This window comes from Thunnus maccoyii, chromosome 9, assembly GCF_910596095.1.
Source record: "Thunnus maccoyii chromosome 9, fThuMac1.1, whole genome shotgun sequence".
Classification (NCBI taxonomy): Eukaryota; Metazoa; Chordata; class Actinopteri; order Scombriformes; family Scombridae; genus Thunnus; species Thunnus maccoyii.
The window spans coordinates 34,192,116-34,209,201 of record NC_056541.1 but is presented as its reverse complement, the minus strand read 5'-3'; the positions used below and the strand labels follow the sequence as shown (position 1 = coordinate 34,209,201).

The 17,086-nt window shown below is 41.4% G+C and overlaps 1 protein-coding gene across 4 annotated transcripts in view; it reads right to left on the bottom strand.

Annotated features, from left to right (window-relative positions):
* Positions 1-2,606: 2,606 nt before the first annotated feature.
* Positions 2,607-17,086, bottom strand: part of unc5db (unc-5 netrin receptor Db) — a 186,510-nt gene continuing 172,030 nt past the window's right edge. For 3 of the 4 annotated variants that reach the window (XM_042422351.1, XM_042422352.1, XM_042422353.1), the window contains 4 exons: positions 13,279-13,428; positions 9,807-9,971; positions 6,686-6,864; positions 2,669-4,806 (listed from right to left, as the gene is read on the bottom strand). In XM_042422351.1, coding sequence (XP_042278285.1) covers positions 4,545-4,806; positions 6,686-6,864; positions 9,807-9,971; positions 13,279-13,428 — 756 coding nt within the window. In that variant the 3' untranslated portion in view covers positions 2,669-4,544. Of the gene's footprint in view, positions 4,807-6,685; positions 6,865-9,806; positions 9,972-13,278; positions 13,429-17,086 lie in introns of all 4 variants that reach the window. The other variant, XM_042422354.1, reaches the window with a different exon arrangement.

Genomic DNA, 17,086 nt, shown 5'->3' with positions numbered 1-17,086 from the left:
TGTCTTGTTGGACAGCTGATGAACTGTTTATGTTTGTGTCATTCCTAATATCATACAGCTTGAGATACAGTTTGAATCATTTGAGCAAATATTTCACATATAACATTTACATAACCTCTAATTGTTTTAGGTCCTGTAATAAGTGTGCTGGTGGTCGTTTTGGAAATTACTGCTCTGTTAATAAGATTTGAAGACTTATAGTAGCTTTGATGTCTGCCGTGTAGGCGTTGATTGACAGCTGTGATTGACAGTTGGCTCACGTGCTGCTCACCGCGGCTCCAGGACTCACGCTGAGTCGGACTATTGTCTCAATATTTCACTTCACAGTTTAATTTTACTTGATTATGACACTTGCCCTGTTAGCACAATTAAGCTAAAGTAAGGTTGGCTCAGGTGTGCAGCACTTGGTGTTCCCAGTAAGCTAGCGTTAGCTTGGGTCTGAGGTAGCGGGTGTGTTTCCAGAGCATGAAAGGCAACGCCCCGCACTCCTTATATGGAAGGTCCAGACTCCAGATGGACAAGATGGCGCCGACAATAAGCTGAAACTCTGGGCTTCAAACTGACTCCAAAGCAAACCGTCCCACCTCTCATCACCTCCCACATCCATCTTTATAGTATACAGACTATGTCTTTGATTAAGCTTAAGATTTAACTCGGGTTGTAGTCAACCAAAATAGTAATAGTAAACAAGTTAGCCTTCCGAGCTAATATGTGCTAACTACGCTAATGACATCGTCATTAACAGGTGATAGTATCTGCAACATTTTTTGCAAACACTAGATATCAAATGAAAGCCAGAGACTAAGGTTATATCATATTAAGTTGCTATAAGCTGTAAACTCATCACTTCATTATCTGGGAGTCTGACAAGCTCAGGCAGCTCCTGCCTCTGTCTCAGACTCACCCTGGTTGGCAGCTGGCTCCTCTTCTTTTTTTATTCCGTTTTAAGGTGGGTGGCGACCAGCGTTAAGGTGCATTACCACCACCCACCATGTTGACGTGTGAGCCAGAGTTTTCTACCCCCACAAACAAATGCAGCACTATCTTCTCACTAAACTTCCAGGGGTTGGAAGCCCTGGACGCAGCACCCGGGTCGGGTCCGGATGTAACAGCAATTGTCAGACGAGAGCATATCCACCAAACAATCAACTCAAACTTTATCAGATTGAGTGTGTTTACATGCACAGTAGTATCCTGGTTATGATCAGGTTTTTGGAGTGTCCTGGTTATGTTTCGCACATATAAACACCTCATCCTTCTTTCATAAACCTGGATATGCTACCAGGAGTACCCCAGTAGAAACCAGGATACTGTTAGAATCAGGTAAACAGGGATATAAATAACCAGAATATGCATCTAAAAGCACTTAGTGTTTCATGTCTTTGTAGTCCTTATTGGGCCACATTTCAACAGCAGGAACTTAGACCAAGAACCTTTTGAGGAACTCCTCTACCTGCATTTCAACCAGAGGGTCTAAATTAAGTTTCACCACCAGGAAGTGTGACATATTTATTTTGGAAGGTCGTGCCACTCCTATGAGAATGAAATAGATTTGAATAATCTGACTGATTCTTCTGTGTTCAGTGGCTTTGATCCACCCAAACTTTACCTTATAAGCCTTTAGTTGTACCGCGCAATATTTCTGCACCATTTATGCAATGTTTCTCACAGAGCCTCCACCACCTAGAAGTACACACCCTGCAGTCCGGAAATACAGCCTACGCTGCCCCACATTACTGCTGCATTACTCACACATTCAGGTGGATCAGTGAGTTTGCTTCCCAGAATTTAGAGAGCCGAACAGTAAGAGTCATTGTTGTATTGAGCAACCGTTGAAATATTTGTTTTTTTACACTTTACTTAAGGAGGAGTCACACTGTAAAAATAGCGTTTGGCTTTCCTTTTATACTGTAGTGCAAGTTCATTGTGGTGTTATTCATTTTTGAAGCCTACATTGAGTTTTATATTAAGATTCTCAACCCATGTCATTACTCAATCTGTCATTAAAAAAACTAAAGGTATAATATTCTTGCCTCATTTTGCTTTTGCTAGCTAAATATTACAATTATTTCTAGAGCAGTGCTAACAAAGAGACCATAAAAATAATACTGTTATTAAAACATGACCACACGGGTGTAAATTACACAAAAAATGACTCAATCATACAGACCCTGGCAGGTGTCACGAAGAGAATGAAAAGTGTGCAGAAATTAGTAATTTGATCTCTCAAATGCATTCATGCATTCTGTTAGTTCATACAGACATATCAAGTATGTTGGTCTCATTTTATTTCATTTGGCCTCACATTACACCAGCATTACACCAGGGCTGGATTATCAACAGGGAAACTACCCCGGGGCTCAACAGCTAACGTTACCCCCAGTGCTCCTGATCACTGGCCTGATCAGTGCTCTAACTGGCCTGATCAGTGCTCTAACTGGCCTGATCAGTGCTCTATTACACACGACATGGTCTTATATAAATATTTGCAAGCATAAACAATTAATGTGCAACATGAATTATTATTTTATTTTTTGACACCTGCTGGACTCTGTACAAATACAATTTGTAACTTTTTGAACTACGTGTAAAAAATGATGAATGTATTTATTTTTTACTGTTTTGAGATTTATACACATTTTAACTGCACAACACGAAACAACTAGCATTTACACAAGTTGAGATCTTTCAACTGTACATTTATTTCCAAAAGGCTGCATATACATTTGCAAATTCTACTGTACAGAAAACATCCAAAATGTCCATAATTATAGATACAATATACCACAAAGCTGCCCTGGCATTACCAAACATAGATGTTCAGCACTAGAAAAGCTCTGCAGCCTATTCAATATTATAATCTTAAATACTTTTTCAACTAATACCTTTAAATGTATGTCAGTATGATTAATTGTTCTTTTTTTCATCCCCATCTGTACTTTACAACATTCACCATTTACAGTAGTTAAACAAGGCACAAGAATAGTGATATGAAGCCGAAGGCCATGCGTGAAGCAAAAAAGAGCATGAGACCGACCAACTCAGGTGACAGAAAATCATGGACACGACATGTGAACGTTTTAGCTCCTGAAACAGGGTTAGTCTTACACCAAAGCATTATACATAGTGAGAATACATCTGTGTATGTGTGTGTGTGTGTGTGTGTGTGTGTGTGTCTGAGCTCACTCTTAAAAAACAGAATTTCACTTGTATGAGTTTTACAGTAGACACAGCTGCAACACATCCATGATGAGGGTGAACGTTGAGTGTGATGGGGGTGTACCGCACAGACAGGATGCTCTCAATGCAACATAAGCCACCGCTAAGCGTTACAAAAGCACACATTTCCATTTTTTGACACTCTTTGCTTGCAGGAATGAAAAGGAGAATCCAGTTAGTCACAATTAAAGAAACAATCATAATGGGGGGGAGAAAAAAAAGATTACCTTTCCCATTCTTGATAGGCCTGATATGAGGTCTATGTGACGGGTGTTAATGGCAGGAATTGGGTGATAAGACACGGTGACGCGCTCCCTTCAGTGCCAGGAAATGATGTTTTATGGCTTCCTCCCTCTCTATCAGTCGGTGGAGGAAACTGTAATGAACTGTAATGCCACAGTTCAAAATCTCACTCTGCCACATTACACACAGCGACCACGCTTTTCTTTCCTTCGCAACATGTGGGAGGCTCTTCTGACCGCACTGTCCTTCAAGCTCAGACGGGGGCTGATATCATACTTTTAATGATTTGTTTGTACAACAGCGGTTGTCTGTTAGAAGTCTTCCTGTAGCACTAGATGTTTTGGGATTTTTAAAAGAGATGAAAATGGTTAAATTTAAAGATACTTGGCTTTGAAAGTTCACAATCACAACATTTAAGCAATTAGCAGCTTCCATTTAAAAATATAATGTTGGACGCCAAAAAAAGTAGCTTCTAATTGAAGTGTCCTCATTCATCCGGTGACTCAGGGGTATGTGTGGAAAAAAAGAATCAGTTACAGGTGTCTCTGAAATGACACCACAGTAGTATCACCGTATTTGCATATAAGAGCGTCTATGCAAATATGTCCAGAGCTATGTGGACCACTGGGGACAGGAGAGGAGACGGCAGGGACAGTCCCGGGGGGGGGGGGGAAAGGAGCTCCACTCTCTTCTAACACAGATTCAGAAAATAACAGACACAAAAGTTCAGAAAATTCACCCCCCCACCCTCCACCCTCCACCCCTCCTCCCCCACTTATCATCTGAGCTGGAACATGAATACACGGGGGGGGGCAGTCTTAACTTCAAATAAAGAACAAATAAATTAAAAATAAAGTGAAAAGGCAGAAGAAGATTTACAGTCCATCCTCAGACAGATTCTATAAAGAGAGGGTGGTGGATCCACAGCAGGCGACAGCTCACCGCGAACCGTTGTGATTGGTCGGCGTGTCGACTGCTCGCTCAGTCTACTCACCGGCAGCCTCATGACCCTCCAGCGCACCGCCGCAGTGTGTTGTCTGTCACACAGATATGTCTTAGTTTGTCAGTGTGTTTCTCTCCTCTCAGCCTGTGTATTCAGGAGCAGCATCCTCTGTCTTATGACTCGTTAGTTTGCCCGTTCCGCAGAGACCTCCCGCTTCTATGTGATTGAAGTCAGACTCCGGCTCATCCTGCTCCTTGGGGGAGATTTTGGAATGGATCTTGCCAATCTCCTCCAGGGCACTGGCTAGAGAATCAAGGTCAGCAGTGTCCTGGTGGCGAGCCTCCCACAGGCTCAGAATGACTGCTGATGGACTCCGCTGCTTTGCAAAGTAACCCAGGTTTCTGTAGGAGGAGCACACACAGCTGGATTAATGAACAGGAGACACAAGACTTCACATATTCACTGTATCCTTGCATTTATTTATCTTCTGGCAGATATGAGTCAAACAATCAGTACTTCCATCTGATTGGATGAACAAGAACACCACATAAAACATCCTCTATGCCATGAAAACATCAGAACTGTTCCTCTCTTCTATTCTGTTCTAACTGAAATCACATTTAGGATTTACAAGATTTAGATTTACAAGTCAACATGTTTTTTTAAATATATTGGTAACAGTTTTGTATTATTAGAATGAAGAAAAAAGATCTTTGGGGAAATTTCAGAAATGCTCCGTTTAGTGTGAGCTGGAGGAGCGTTCCTGCAGCAGAGTGCTGGTGTTAGTGACAGTAAACACACTGCTGTAGCTACAGTACACGTCATGAACACAGTGTGTCGTCAGCAGTACCATCGAAGAGGAAGAACAGTTGATTTTTATGTTTTTACTGTTTTCAGCCTGATGAAGATCCTGCGAGGTTGAAACCAGTACAACAATATTCCTGATTAAATAAAGACTGTTAATACCTCGAGAGGTTGAAGAACATCTTTCTGATCATTTTCCCATCAACTGATCACATCTATCGATACATATATTGATAAAATTACATTTAGCATGTTAAAGGAATTTATCCATATGTGGTGCTTCATGTAGCAGTTTGGCAGCTTTTCATTCATCTTCTTACATAACAAATTACATTTAAATGCTATAATATGAATGTATTGTGCTGTATAATTACAGTACAGTTTCATTATGTTATTTCAGAGAAGCTTCAACATTTTGATAATTGTAGTTGTAAATAATCTTTACAGCACAGATAAATACAAACTGATTCCAGGGTTTCAGATCTCATGTTTCACATACTGGTTCCACTGGTCAAAAAACTGCAAAACATTTTACTATGATTATATCTATTCAGCACATGTCAGTACTGAATCAATAAATAATCAATATCCCCTTCTTCTGACTATTTAAAATCCACCTATTGTATTTATCTGTACCTGTAAGGTGTCTCGGTGCAGTGAGCACTATCATCTGCTTTAATGTGCAGGTAAAACAAAAAACCTTTCTATTAGAAATGTAATCAAGAATATATTTGTATCATAAATCATGAGTAATGACTGTAAACACTGCTGGTTGGATTTTATTCTCAGGTGTGACTGAAGGTAAAGAAGAAGGAGTTTGTTATCATGTCAGTACAGTGCAGCGGTGAGTCCAGTTGGGGGCAGTGTTTCACTGCTGCTCTTTGGGACTTTTCAACAGAAATAACAACAAGGAACATAAAAGGCTGCAGCCATTGGTCACATCAGGCTCTGTTCAAAGCCGCCCAACTTGGAGAGGAAAGCTTATCTGGATAATTTGGAATCCCAAAAGACTCTTAGATACCTCATCTCATGAATCACACACTTAACAGAGATTACAGTCGCCACAAGCAAACGCAGCCACTGGATTGAGTAAATATCACTATAGTCTTTCATCATAAATGCATATTTCTATTTGATAATGACATAGATGTTAGACTGACTGGTGTAAGACAGAAATGTTAGAGGTGGAAATTGTCTATTAAGGCAGAATCACAACACACATCATAAGCAACAGCATTCAACAGAGAGCAAAGTCACTTATGTGCTGTATAGTTAAATAATCAGTCCTGCCTCCTGCTGAGAGAATAAAAAAGCACCTGGCAACAAGCTGCATATAAAGCCACATTCATGAGCTTAACAACACTCACAGGACTGTTATCATTCTCATCAGCGCGTGTTCACGGCGAGGCCATTACGGAGGAAAAGGTGCACACACGCCATGTGATCTCAGACAGGGTGCATACATCATACGCTCACCGATCTAAGTGGAGTTTCTGGGCTAAGAGTTGCCAGTCCTTGCCCTTGGCGTTGGCAGTGTCGAAGGTGGCACAGATCCTCTGGCGGATGGACAGGGGGATTTTGAAGGCCTTGGGCCCCGTCTGGGACGTGATGGTGCAGTCTGTCTGCATAAAAAATGGAACCGAATCTTTTTCAGTCTGGAGGAGCAGAACAGAAACAGACTGTGATCAGACCAGGGTCAGATAGGATTTGCAAATACAGCTTGGTGCTTGTTTTAAACAGCTTGGAGAGCCAGATGGGTGGAGTTTCTTTCCTGGATGAGGAGGATTCAGACAAGTATGCTTAACATTTTAAAACATTGGTACACATTTAGTAAACAAAACAACAGAGAGGTGAAGACATCTGGTAGCCTCCAGCTCTAGCTAAAGTGATGACATCTCTCAGACCGACAGCAATACTCCAATGAAAATCTCTCTATTGATTATCAGAAATCCATATCAGTTACAATGATTGGTTTGCCTCTTCTTCTTCAATTGGTCAGATCTAAGCTCACTCATTGGCTAGCTTGGTGAACAAGCCTCCATTTTTACTGATTGGCTCCCAAACATGTGCAAACTAACTGCTGCGCTCCAGAGCTGAGAGGAAAGAAGAGGATTCACTATCAGACTCAAAGTCTTCTGTAAAGGAGCAGAGTCTGTCTCTGCTATGTGTAAAGTATTCAAGGTTTAAGTTGGGTGTATCACTTAAAGACCACATTTCCCATCTTTATGCTGGCAGTGATTTCCTGTCCAGCCTTTCAATATTACACTCTCTGCCACTTTGACCCTCTGTCTGTCTGTTACGGCCACAACATCCAGCTGCAGCACCAACAGCTTTAGTGCAAAGCACATGTGTTTTATAGATCGCTCAAATATGTCGTCTTCACATCTTCTAGTGTGTCATTTTATTTTGATTTTGTCAGCAGGAAATGACTATAAAGGTACAGTCACATGACACTCAGGTCCTGCAGATATTTGCTCGCCTTCTGTTTAACTTTAACACATAAAACTCACAAACTCAATCATATGAGTCTAGTTTCAGTGCAGTTTGTCAGGTGGAATCACACAGTTGGCCTTCATTTGCCATCAACCTGTTTAGTATAGTATCACACTAGCAGACTGAACTGCAGCGCGTTTACACTCTGCTCATATAAATCAATGACCCACTAGGATCATGACATCACTTCCTCTGTCAGGGCTGAGTGCTGGGCAGTGCTGTTCAACAGAAGGCTGATGTGCTCTTTACAACCTTCTGCACAGTTGGAAACCTGTAGCGTAGTTGTATGTTTCATGTGTACATACTAAATCTGAAGAATAAAGACTACATTATGTGTCCTCTACTGCACCATACTGTCCCTGCAGAGACTCTTCACAACTGAAACATGTCAACACAAATGAGGAACTGTCATTAGCTTCTTTGGGACAGAAAGGTAAGCTAACCATCAGGTTTAAATCTTTTTGTGTCCCTTTCCTACATCAAGGGTGGCTTTCAGGTTACGTAGCTTCTAGCCGTTATTTAGCTGCGTTCATTGAAAAGGTCGACGCCAGAGAGTAGAAACTGACTGAACTTTGAGCGCAGCTGCGAGACATAAAATCTGTGCAATGGAAACGCCCAAGGTAGCACTTTTATTCCAAGTTCAAACTGCTGTTTGAAACGTGTGAAAAACTTTAAAGGTCCTCTCCACCCTTGCACTGAATAATAATTTGTGTCAGATATAGTTTTTCCATAAAAAGTTTAATTACCTTGTTAAAAATTCTGAGAAGAACATCTAGTCTGTCAAATATGCAAAAATGTTTCATTTCAAAAGTTACTAAACTAAAGAACAAGTCCACTGCAAACTGGACCACAGTTAGCTTTAGCTTCAGAGATTCTTCCAGCTGGAATGTTAAAACAAACTGTGAACATAAATCTTTCAGCACAGTGAAGCTCAGACATGAAGAAGTGAAGATACAATGAACAAAACACATTTGGGATGGAGGGACTTTAATATCTAGACGATAATCATCAGTTTGAATTCAAAACTCTGAGTGTTTAAGTGCAACAGGCTGAGTCATGTTCTCCAGCGTTGTCCGTCTGATCCGCTGCATGCTCTGCTGCCCTCCACTAAACCAGCCTATTGTTGTTTTCTCTGCTAAAGCTAAATGGAGTTGAACAGATAATTATAACACCAAACCATCTGAGGAGTAATGTGAGGAAGCACTTTGGATTTGACACCATAGATGGAAGATGTGACAGTAACATTAGTTTGTCACTCAGGAGAGGAAGCAGAGACAACATTCACTCTACTACACAGTCTAGGACAGGAAGTCATAAATGATGTCGTTCAAAACGGTTCAGTCTTTTTTTTTTTTAAGTGAGCCCTAAACACCACGACTAATAGTGCAACGCAGCTCTAAAAATCCTGAGTTGATTATATTTATCCGACCAAATAACCTACAATGTGAAATCCAGTGTAGAAGCTTCCAGTCTGTTTACTGTAGAGCCAAAATAAACATAGTGATGATGTGAATTCTAACAAACCCCAACTAATCATCCAGGTACAACTGAATCAAACCATAAAAATCAGTGTCTGGCTGTAATACTATCAGTTTAAATAGTGCTGTTGGCCTTGAGGTAGGACAAGCACGTTTGTGACTGGTTGTGAAAAAGCAGTTGGGTAAAATCAATGAGTAACACTCCCTCCTGCCTTAACAACTACTGTCAAGGTGCTCTTGAGTGAGGATTTCTAACTCCTCGCTGCTCCAGTGGAGCCGCTCAGCAGCTGACAGAAGACTGCTGTTACGCCGGGCAGCTCCCAGGTGTTAGTGCATGTGAATGTGAAGCAGGCTATTTGCTGGGACACGTGTCTCCCTGGATGAATAAAGGTTAAAAAATATATACAGTAAACACGGTGAACAGCTGGATCTGTGTTGTTGTTTGTGTTAGCCACGTTTAGCATAAATCTGTGAAGAATTAAAATAAGTGTCCTCTTAATACACGGTGCGAGCTCAGGAGAGCTGGCCCTGCTGTCAGTGGACACACTCTGGGAAGGTTACATAAAGGTTGTGTGAAAAAGTGAAGCGTCCACCTCCACCCCCCTCCCGCAGCTGCAGAGCCTCACCTCGGCCACCGCGGTGTAGACCTGCAGAATCTGCTCGTGGCCTTTGACCTGACGCACGCTGATCTTGCAGGAGAGCTGGGCGGTGGCGGGGCTGTATCTCTCCAGAGAGAAGGCACAGTGCAGGGGCTGCTGGTTGCTGCACCACACTTGGGGGAAGGAGAATTCCTGAGGAGACGGAAGAAGAAGAAGAGCAACATACACTGTTAACATATGCTTTAAAATGAGATGATTCAGCTCCCTGTTCTACATCTGGCCACACTGTCACATGTAAAGCCACACACACACACACGAGGCGAGATAAAAGGTAAGAGTTGGCTTTGAAGTAAGTCTCAATGATTCCATGGCTTGATATATTTATGCACGGAAATAACTATTGTTAAAATGAGAAAGTCTTTCCAGCCTGAACCTCCGTACAATAACTCTGGTAGCAGAAGCAGCTTGCGGGCAGAGTACTGTAAGCAGTATACTGTATCTGGGAAGACGGGGAACAGGGAAAAGATTGCCTTTGATGTTTAATTAATTTCCAGAGAACAGGCACATCTGTAGGGAAACGTCCTTGACCTCTGCTAGACTCCGTCTCTGCCATATCTGCATATTAAAAGTGACCTGTAAACGATTCTGAGAGAAGACTAGGGCATTAAAAGCGCCGACCTGTGTGCCTACTGAAGACTTGACCCTTGTGGCTTTGATCTCGGCTGCTTGATGCAGCACACAGCAGCAGATAATGGAGTCGGGGAGAGGCAGCGGCGAGGGAGGAGGGGGAGGGGTGATGGACGTGGAAAGCTCGGATGCTCTTTAGCACTAAAAGCTGACTTGATGTATGGCACGACGCTCGGCTATTATTCTACACCTGCTCCACCAAAGCGGGTTTGCGGTGCCTGCCTGCCTCCCGAGGCCCTCATAAATAAGGCCGTGGAGAGGGGTGGGTGTCTTTGAAACACAGAGCTTTCACCATGCATTCAGATCTTTAAGCAACAACAGCGTACAGTGGGGACACAGCTCAGCTGCTCTGAACAACAGCAACAACAGGTACAAAACAGAATTCACTGACTGCAGCGCTGCGCTCCATTTAATAGCCTACTGTTTGCATCTTAATGCTCCTGAAGAGAAAAACAAATACAAAGCTATTAATCTCTAGTCACATCCATCTTTATGATCCTCAACAAAGAAACGTATGTGACAGCAGGATTTACACAGTTTTAAAGCACAACATGGTTCACACAAACACACATATAAAGCTGAAGAGGAATTATTCTCATCAAACCGGGTTTGAACTGAGGGAAGCATCGAGGCACAAAACCTTCAACGTTGTTGTAGTTCAACCATTTTCTGAGTGGACTATTAAAGGGGACGTATGATGCTTTCCCTTATTTTCAGTCATATAATGTTACAATGTCAGATGTTCATATTAAATGAGGCTCTGAACACTTGGTTTCCAACGTTTTTTTCTACTTTCAGCTCGAGTCGACGTCGGCTTGTGATGGATTTCTTTATACGGTCATCTGCTCCACACACAGCGTGAGCTCAGGTCCACTTTAGCTACGCAGCTGTGATCTATGATGATCTAAACAGCAGATACTAAGTTCACTTTCACACCTGTGGTTCAGTTCATTTGGTCCAAAACAAGAGAAAAAAAAGGAAACGCTGTTGCTTTTCAGCTCTGGTCCTGCTGGTGTTCACGCCGTCTATTGAAGTTAACATGAAGTTATACAGACTGAACAGGAACTCAGTGATTGGACAGTTTTGGTGATGCAGGGACTCACATGGGGAAATCTAATTCTGGTGCACGTTATGCATCACTTTAATGCTTCTTATGTGTATATCTGTTTTCTGATGTCACAACGAGTTTAGGAAGAAATAACTGATTATAAGTGTTATTAGTATTAACGGACTGCAAATCCAGTTGATGTTATGAACAATGGCAAGTAGAGACAGAATGAAGAGGAGGTGATTGTATGTCACATGTTTCTGTGTGCACTACACAGCTTTTGACCATCTGCTTGATCAGGCAAAATCCCAGCACTTCAGTGTTGATGCGCATATGTGTTACCATGGCGACCAAAAGTTCTGCATAAATAATATACATCACTTATACGGATCGCTTATCATAAGATGTTATTGTGAACAGTTCACAATCAGCAGATGGATTTAAATGATCACAAGTGGAGTCTACTTGAAAGCAGCACAGATTTCTAGTGTTCAGTGTTCATTTACATCTGAAAATGCTTCTTTAGGACTGGTGGGATCATTGTCATCAACCTACTGGTGAACAAAGTGTTAATATAATAGAAATGCATTTCAGGATATTAAGACATCTTTTATAAAGGGTTTATTAATGTTAACCAATCATTTACTAAAGCTTTATGGATCAGTTATAAGACATTAACAACTATAGCCAGACTAGGGGCGCTGTGTGGAAAAGTTGTGCTAACATTAGCATGCTAACATGCTTACAGTGACAATGTTAACATGCTGATGTTTAGCAAGTAATCTTAATTTAGCATGTTAGCATGCCAACATTTGCAAATGAGTCCTAAACAATAAGTACAGTTGAGGCTGATGAGAATGTCATTATTTTGCAGACAAATGATGACGGTGCTAGCTAGAGATCACCAAAGTTACTGCAGTTCCTCCTGAAGGGGATATCAATGGATCTACTGAATTTCATGGTGATCCAACCAGTAGTTGTTGACATATTTCAGTCCAGACCAGAGTGGTGAACTGGGTGACCAGCAGACTGACCAGCATGATGACAGCACAGCAAAAAAATACTTCCCCCCTAGCATGACGTTAGCATTTATAAATGTTAAAACGTTAGCAAGACTCTTGATTTTCAGACTTCCCAATAAATAAGCAATCAAGTTTAACTATAAATGGTAATAAGTCATTAATAAAGACTTTTAACAATAATAAATGAAGTACTGATCTGAAGAGCAAGTGATTAGCAGTATCATTGTTCTTATATATGTATGTGTGTGTATGTATGTGTATATGATTAATGTACATTTCTTATATGTTTGTATGTATGTACTGTCTGTGTACATGCTCATATTTGTAATGAGTGGCTTTTGTATGAAATGGTGAAATACAAATAAAATTTGAATTGAAATGAATTTTTTACAACTTGGCAACCTGAATGATGTTCTTATTAACATATTGATAATATTAACCAAACTGATCTGTACAGTATTAGTCAATCATTTATTGGCTATTAATAAGTTTTAATACTTTATAAATCCTTTATAAAGAGCCTATCAGATGATGCTACCTGATAAACATTATTCTAGTGCCGACTAGAGAATCATTGACTTGAACAAAAAAACACTTCACAGCTCTCCACACGCTGTTTGATTGATAAGTGCGGAAACACCACAGTAATTATTAGCAGCAAAAACAGACTCGTGCAAATTAGCACTTTGGTATCCAATCCATGTTTTGATACAATATCTTGTCAGTTAACTGCCGCTGTTACCTGACATGTGGTAAAGGGCTTGATGCTCCACAGGAACTGGGGAACATCCTGGATGGACACCTGGAGGCTGAAGGTGTTCGCTCGGAAAGGCAACATCTTTGGCTCCTCGAGGAGCTGACCCCCTCTGATCTTCTCTGCAGCCACCACTCCCTGGAGAGGAAAGGCAATCAAGAGTAATGGTGAGAGAGGAAGACAAGGGGTCTGGAGGAAAGAGGGGGTGAGAGAGAACGGTTATATACAAAGAAAGGAACAGAAGAGAGATGAATCCTTCCCTTCCCTCTGAAGGTACACTACCTTTGCATATCAGCATGAACACCTGTTGCTAATCTTTCCCTCTGTCACATCCACTAATTGACTCATCACAAATATTAACATAGAAACATGCTGCCAAGAAGGGACGTCAAGTCTCCACTGAACAAATCCTACAACTCTTGCTCTCCATTAGCATCACATTTCCAGCCTCAACATGACAGATTGAAGCTTGAATTTAATGCCGTGGAAACGGGTGCGTCAGGGGGCAAACACCCATCTCCTAAATTGAATTTGTGATGATGAAAGAGCACTTTGATTGTCGCTTGCAGGTATTCATCTGTCATCATTGTTCAGTGTCCCGGTGGGATGGTTCAGTGTCTGGCCCGTCTATCCTTCTAGCCATCTCAATCACAAAGGGAAAAGACAGGGAACAGAGATGTAACTAATGCCAGATCACGCTGATTGATTCTGACTAAGTGTCTGTGCGTGCAAAGAGCTTGTGTGGGCATGTGTGTGTGTGTGTAAGCACTTTTACCTATGTGTTTGCAGAGAAGCGTGCCTGGGGCGTATTGCATATTGTCATTGCTGAAGGTGTGAAAACAATCAACTGCTGGCAAAATGCAGATGAAAGGCACTCATAGGAAAAAACAAATGTGACAGCGGGGAACCTGAAATATGGCATTCCTCCTCTGCCATCTGCCTCTGTCTTTCAAACCTGTTAGACGCTGAGCAGCCGGACAACACTGGCTTTCTTTGTTTTTCCCCCTACAACATGTAGCTACCTTGGATCTGGTGACGACTTCGTTTAAACTCATTAGAAGCTGTCAAAATGTCATGATTGAAGTTTTGTGTAGACTGTTCCTGTTCCTGACCTGCTGTTTGACACATCACATACTCGACTGATGTGTTTGACGTCATGTTTTACAGCTGAGAGAACGCTGCAGCGAGAGGAATAGAGTTGTGAATTCTGCATAGACAACATTTGGGGTTGGACTGGTTGAACGAGTATAAAAGAATAAATACACAGTACTTTAATAAAGAGTCAAAGGTACAAACTTCAAACTATGACTCCCAAAGAAGAATGAAACTTCTGTTGCTAGCACTGCTAACGGTGGGCAGACGTTAGTTGATCCTGATAACAGATGAGCCTGGATGATTTATGCCTTGTGCTCTTCATCATTACTGCGGTGGCACAGTCCAACTGAACACATCTTCACAGACAGATGTTTGGGTTTATCACAGTCAGAAATTCCCCCTCAGCCTGCGTTAATGTGAAAGATATTCAGTCTAAAAACAGAAGTTTGAAACTCTGTGTACGTCTGTGTAACATCTGCCTCCTGCATGTTACATTAAATCTTTAAATGGTCACTATGTCTAACAGCAAAATCTTTGAATATAGAATATAATTTTACCTTTATTTAATAGTTGTAACGTGTACATATTTGTGTTATTTTCATTATTTTATGCTGTTATCTTATATTTAATATTTAATACTTGGCTACATAGTATCCATGGTAACGATGCAGCTATAAAGCCCGTTACCGGGGGAACCAGTCAGACCAGGTGAGTGTGTGACTGTTAAACCTGTAAATAATAATAATGTACAGCTGACCTGAGATAGACTTTATTACTAATTATAATTATGTTGACATTCAGAGTGATTATCTGTGTGAACTGATTCATCTCTATCAATAATCTGTAATATACTGAGTCTTTGATCCTGGTCGAGGTTCGACCGTCGGCCCTATTGTTTGTTATTTAACGGTTATTAAGCTTCGTCACAGAAATCATTTATTAGTTTTGTAAGTTTCCTTTGATTCAGATTTTATTTATGTTAAATAGTTTTACAGACCAAACTCGTTTCCCCCAAATCCCGAAGTGTTTGTAAGCAATAAACAGACGTCACTGAATCCACATCGGAGCGTCTTCGTTGGAGTCAACTGATGTTACTGTCAGCTGTTAGTCCACCATCATCATCATCATCATCATCATCACAACACAACGCAGAGACTGTAGGCCGTCACTATTAACGGGGGTGTTATAAACTTAATCTAGTCCCCTGTTCTGCAGTGTGAATGTGAAAGTGCTGTTGAGCATCTGAAAAAACATGAAACTGTTAAATTCCAGCTGAGGAACCTGCAGGTCTGCTCAGCAGCCGTCCGCCAAGGACACGGACTATACGGCTCGCCGCTGGTCCTGTGTAGGCGGCTGCTCAGTTTCATGGCTTTAGATTAGGAGCTTTATTTCAGTAGCATTTTGATGACTATTTAAATCCAGCTGCCTCACAAGGTGATAGATGGTGATACATGGTGATAGACAGATGTTGATCACCTGACAAGTATTTTTTAAAAGTAGCCGCCATTTTCCAAACAGTTTCCAAGGACGACTTCTTCGATGGTTCCATGTAACAAACCATCTGCTACGTCAGGTTAGTCACGTGTGACGGTTACTGATCTGCTGTATGAAAGTATAAAAGAATGAGAGATCCAAGAGGATTAAAATCTAAAATCACAAAACTATTCTGATCAAAATCCTTCATTTTTATTATTTGAAATAGATTTGTCATGGATGATGAGCTGTTTTCATCTTAATGATGACGAGATTGAGGATGTTGTAGAAATGATCCTTTGACTAACAGCTGAAGGTTGAGATGAACAATATTACCTGGTAGTATTTACACTGCCTACAGTGTACTACAGTAGTATGGGTGGTGTTTTCAGGTAGGAGGATTGTGTCCATTGTCTCTTCAGTACAACCTGAACGCTGTGACCTTGACTTGTTTCCTACGCAGCAAGACTTTGCCTGTCTTTACCGTCACAGCTGACACAAACTATACACATATTTATTTCTGATTTTCATGGGTTTTAAGATCTGAACTGAATGTTAAGCTGCTTACTTTTAGGAATGAGATGACTAATTCATTTTAAAAAGTGCAAGCATTGTGCAGTATCAGAGGAAATATCTGAAAACAGTCAATCATAACCGTCTCTTGGTCTCAGCTTCCTCACACACATGTTTGTGTTGCATCAGGCTTCCTGTTGATCCAGAATCCAGTCTGTGATTGACTTTGTGCTGGAAAGCTTGGAAAACACACAGCAGAGATGTGGCGCTAACAGACAGGAACCCAAGGGACGTGCAAAAGTCTGGCATCTGCTCAGCAGGCTGGGAATTCATAAACCAAATCCAGAATGCATTTTAAAGCCAGCTGCCGCTGACGGCTGCGACATGACAGAAAGGCGGTCGGGAGGCAGAGTCAGTCACGAGGCTCACGACGCTCCGTTCAGCTCGGCTCGTCTGTTAGTCTAGTCTCTCAGGGGAGGACGAGAAGCTTGATTTCCCTGATGTTCACTGATGAGATCTCAATGCTTAAAAACCCTATAGGTCGCCGAAGGATAATCAAGTCAAACAAGTTAAATAAAAAAAAGAACGGCAGTGATTACAGTACGGCAGCCTTTGTCTCAGTCTATTAAAACCTCTGGATGAGAATGTGTCAGGCTGTTACTGAGTCCCTACTGTCTACACTGCACTATTGTTTCACACGGCTGATGAATCTGCA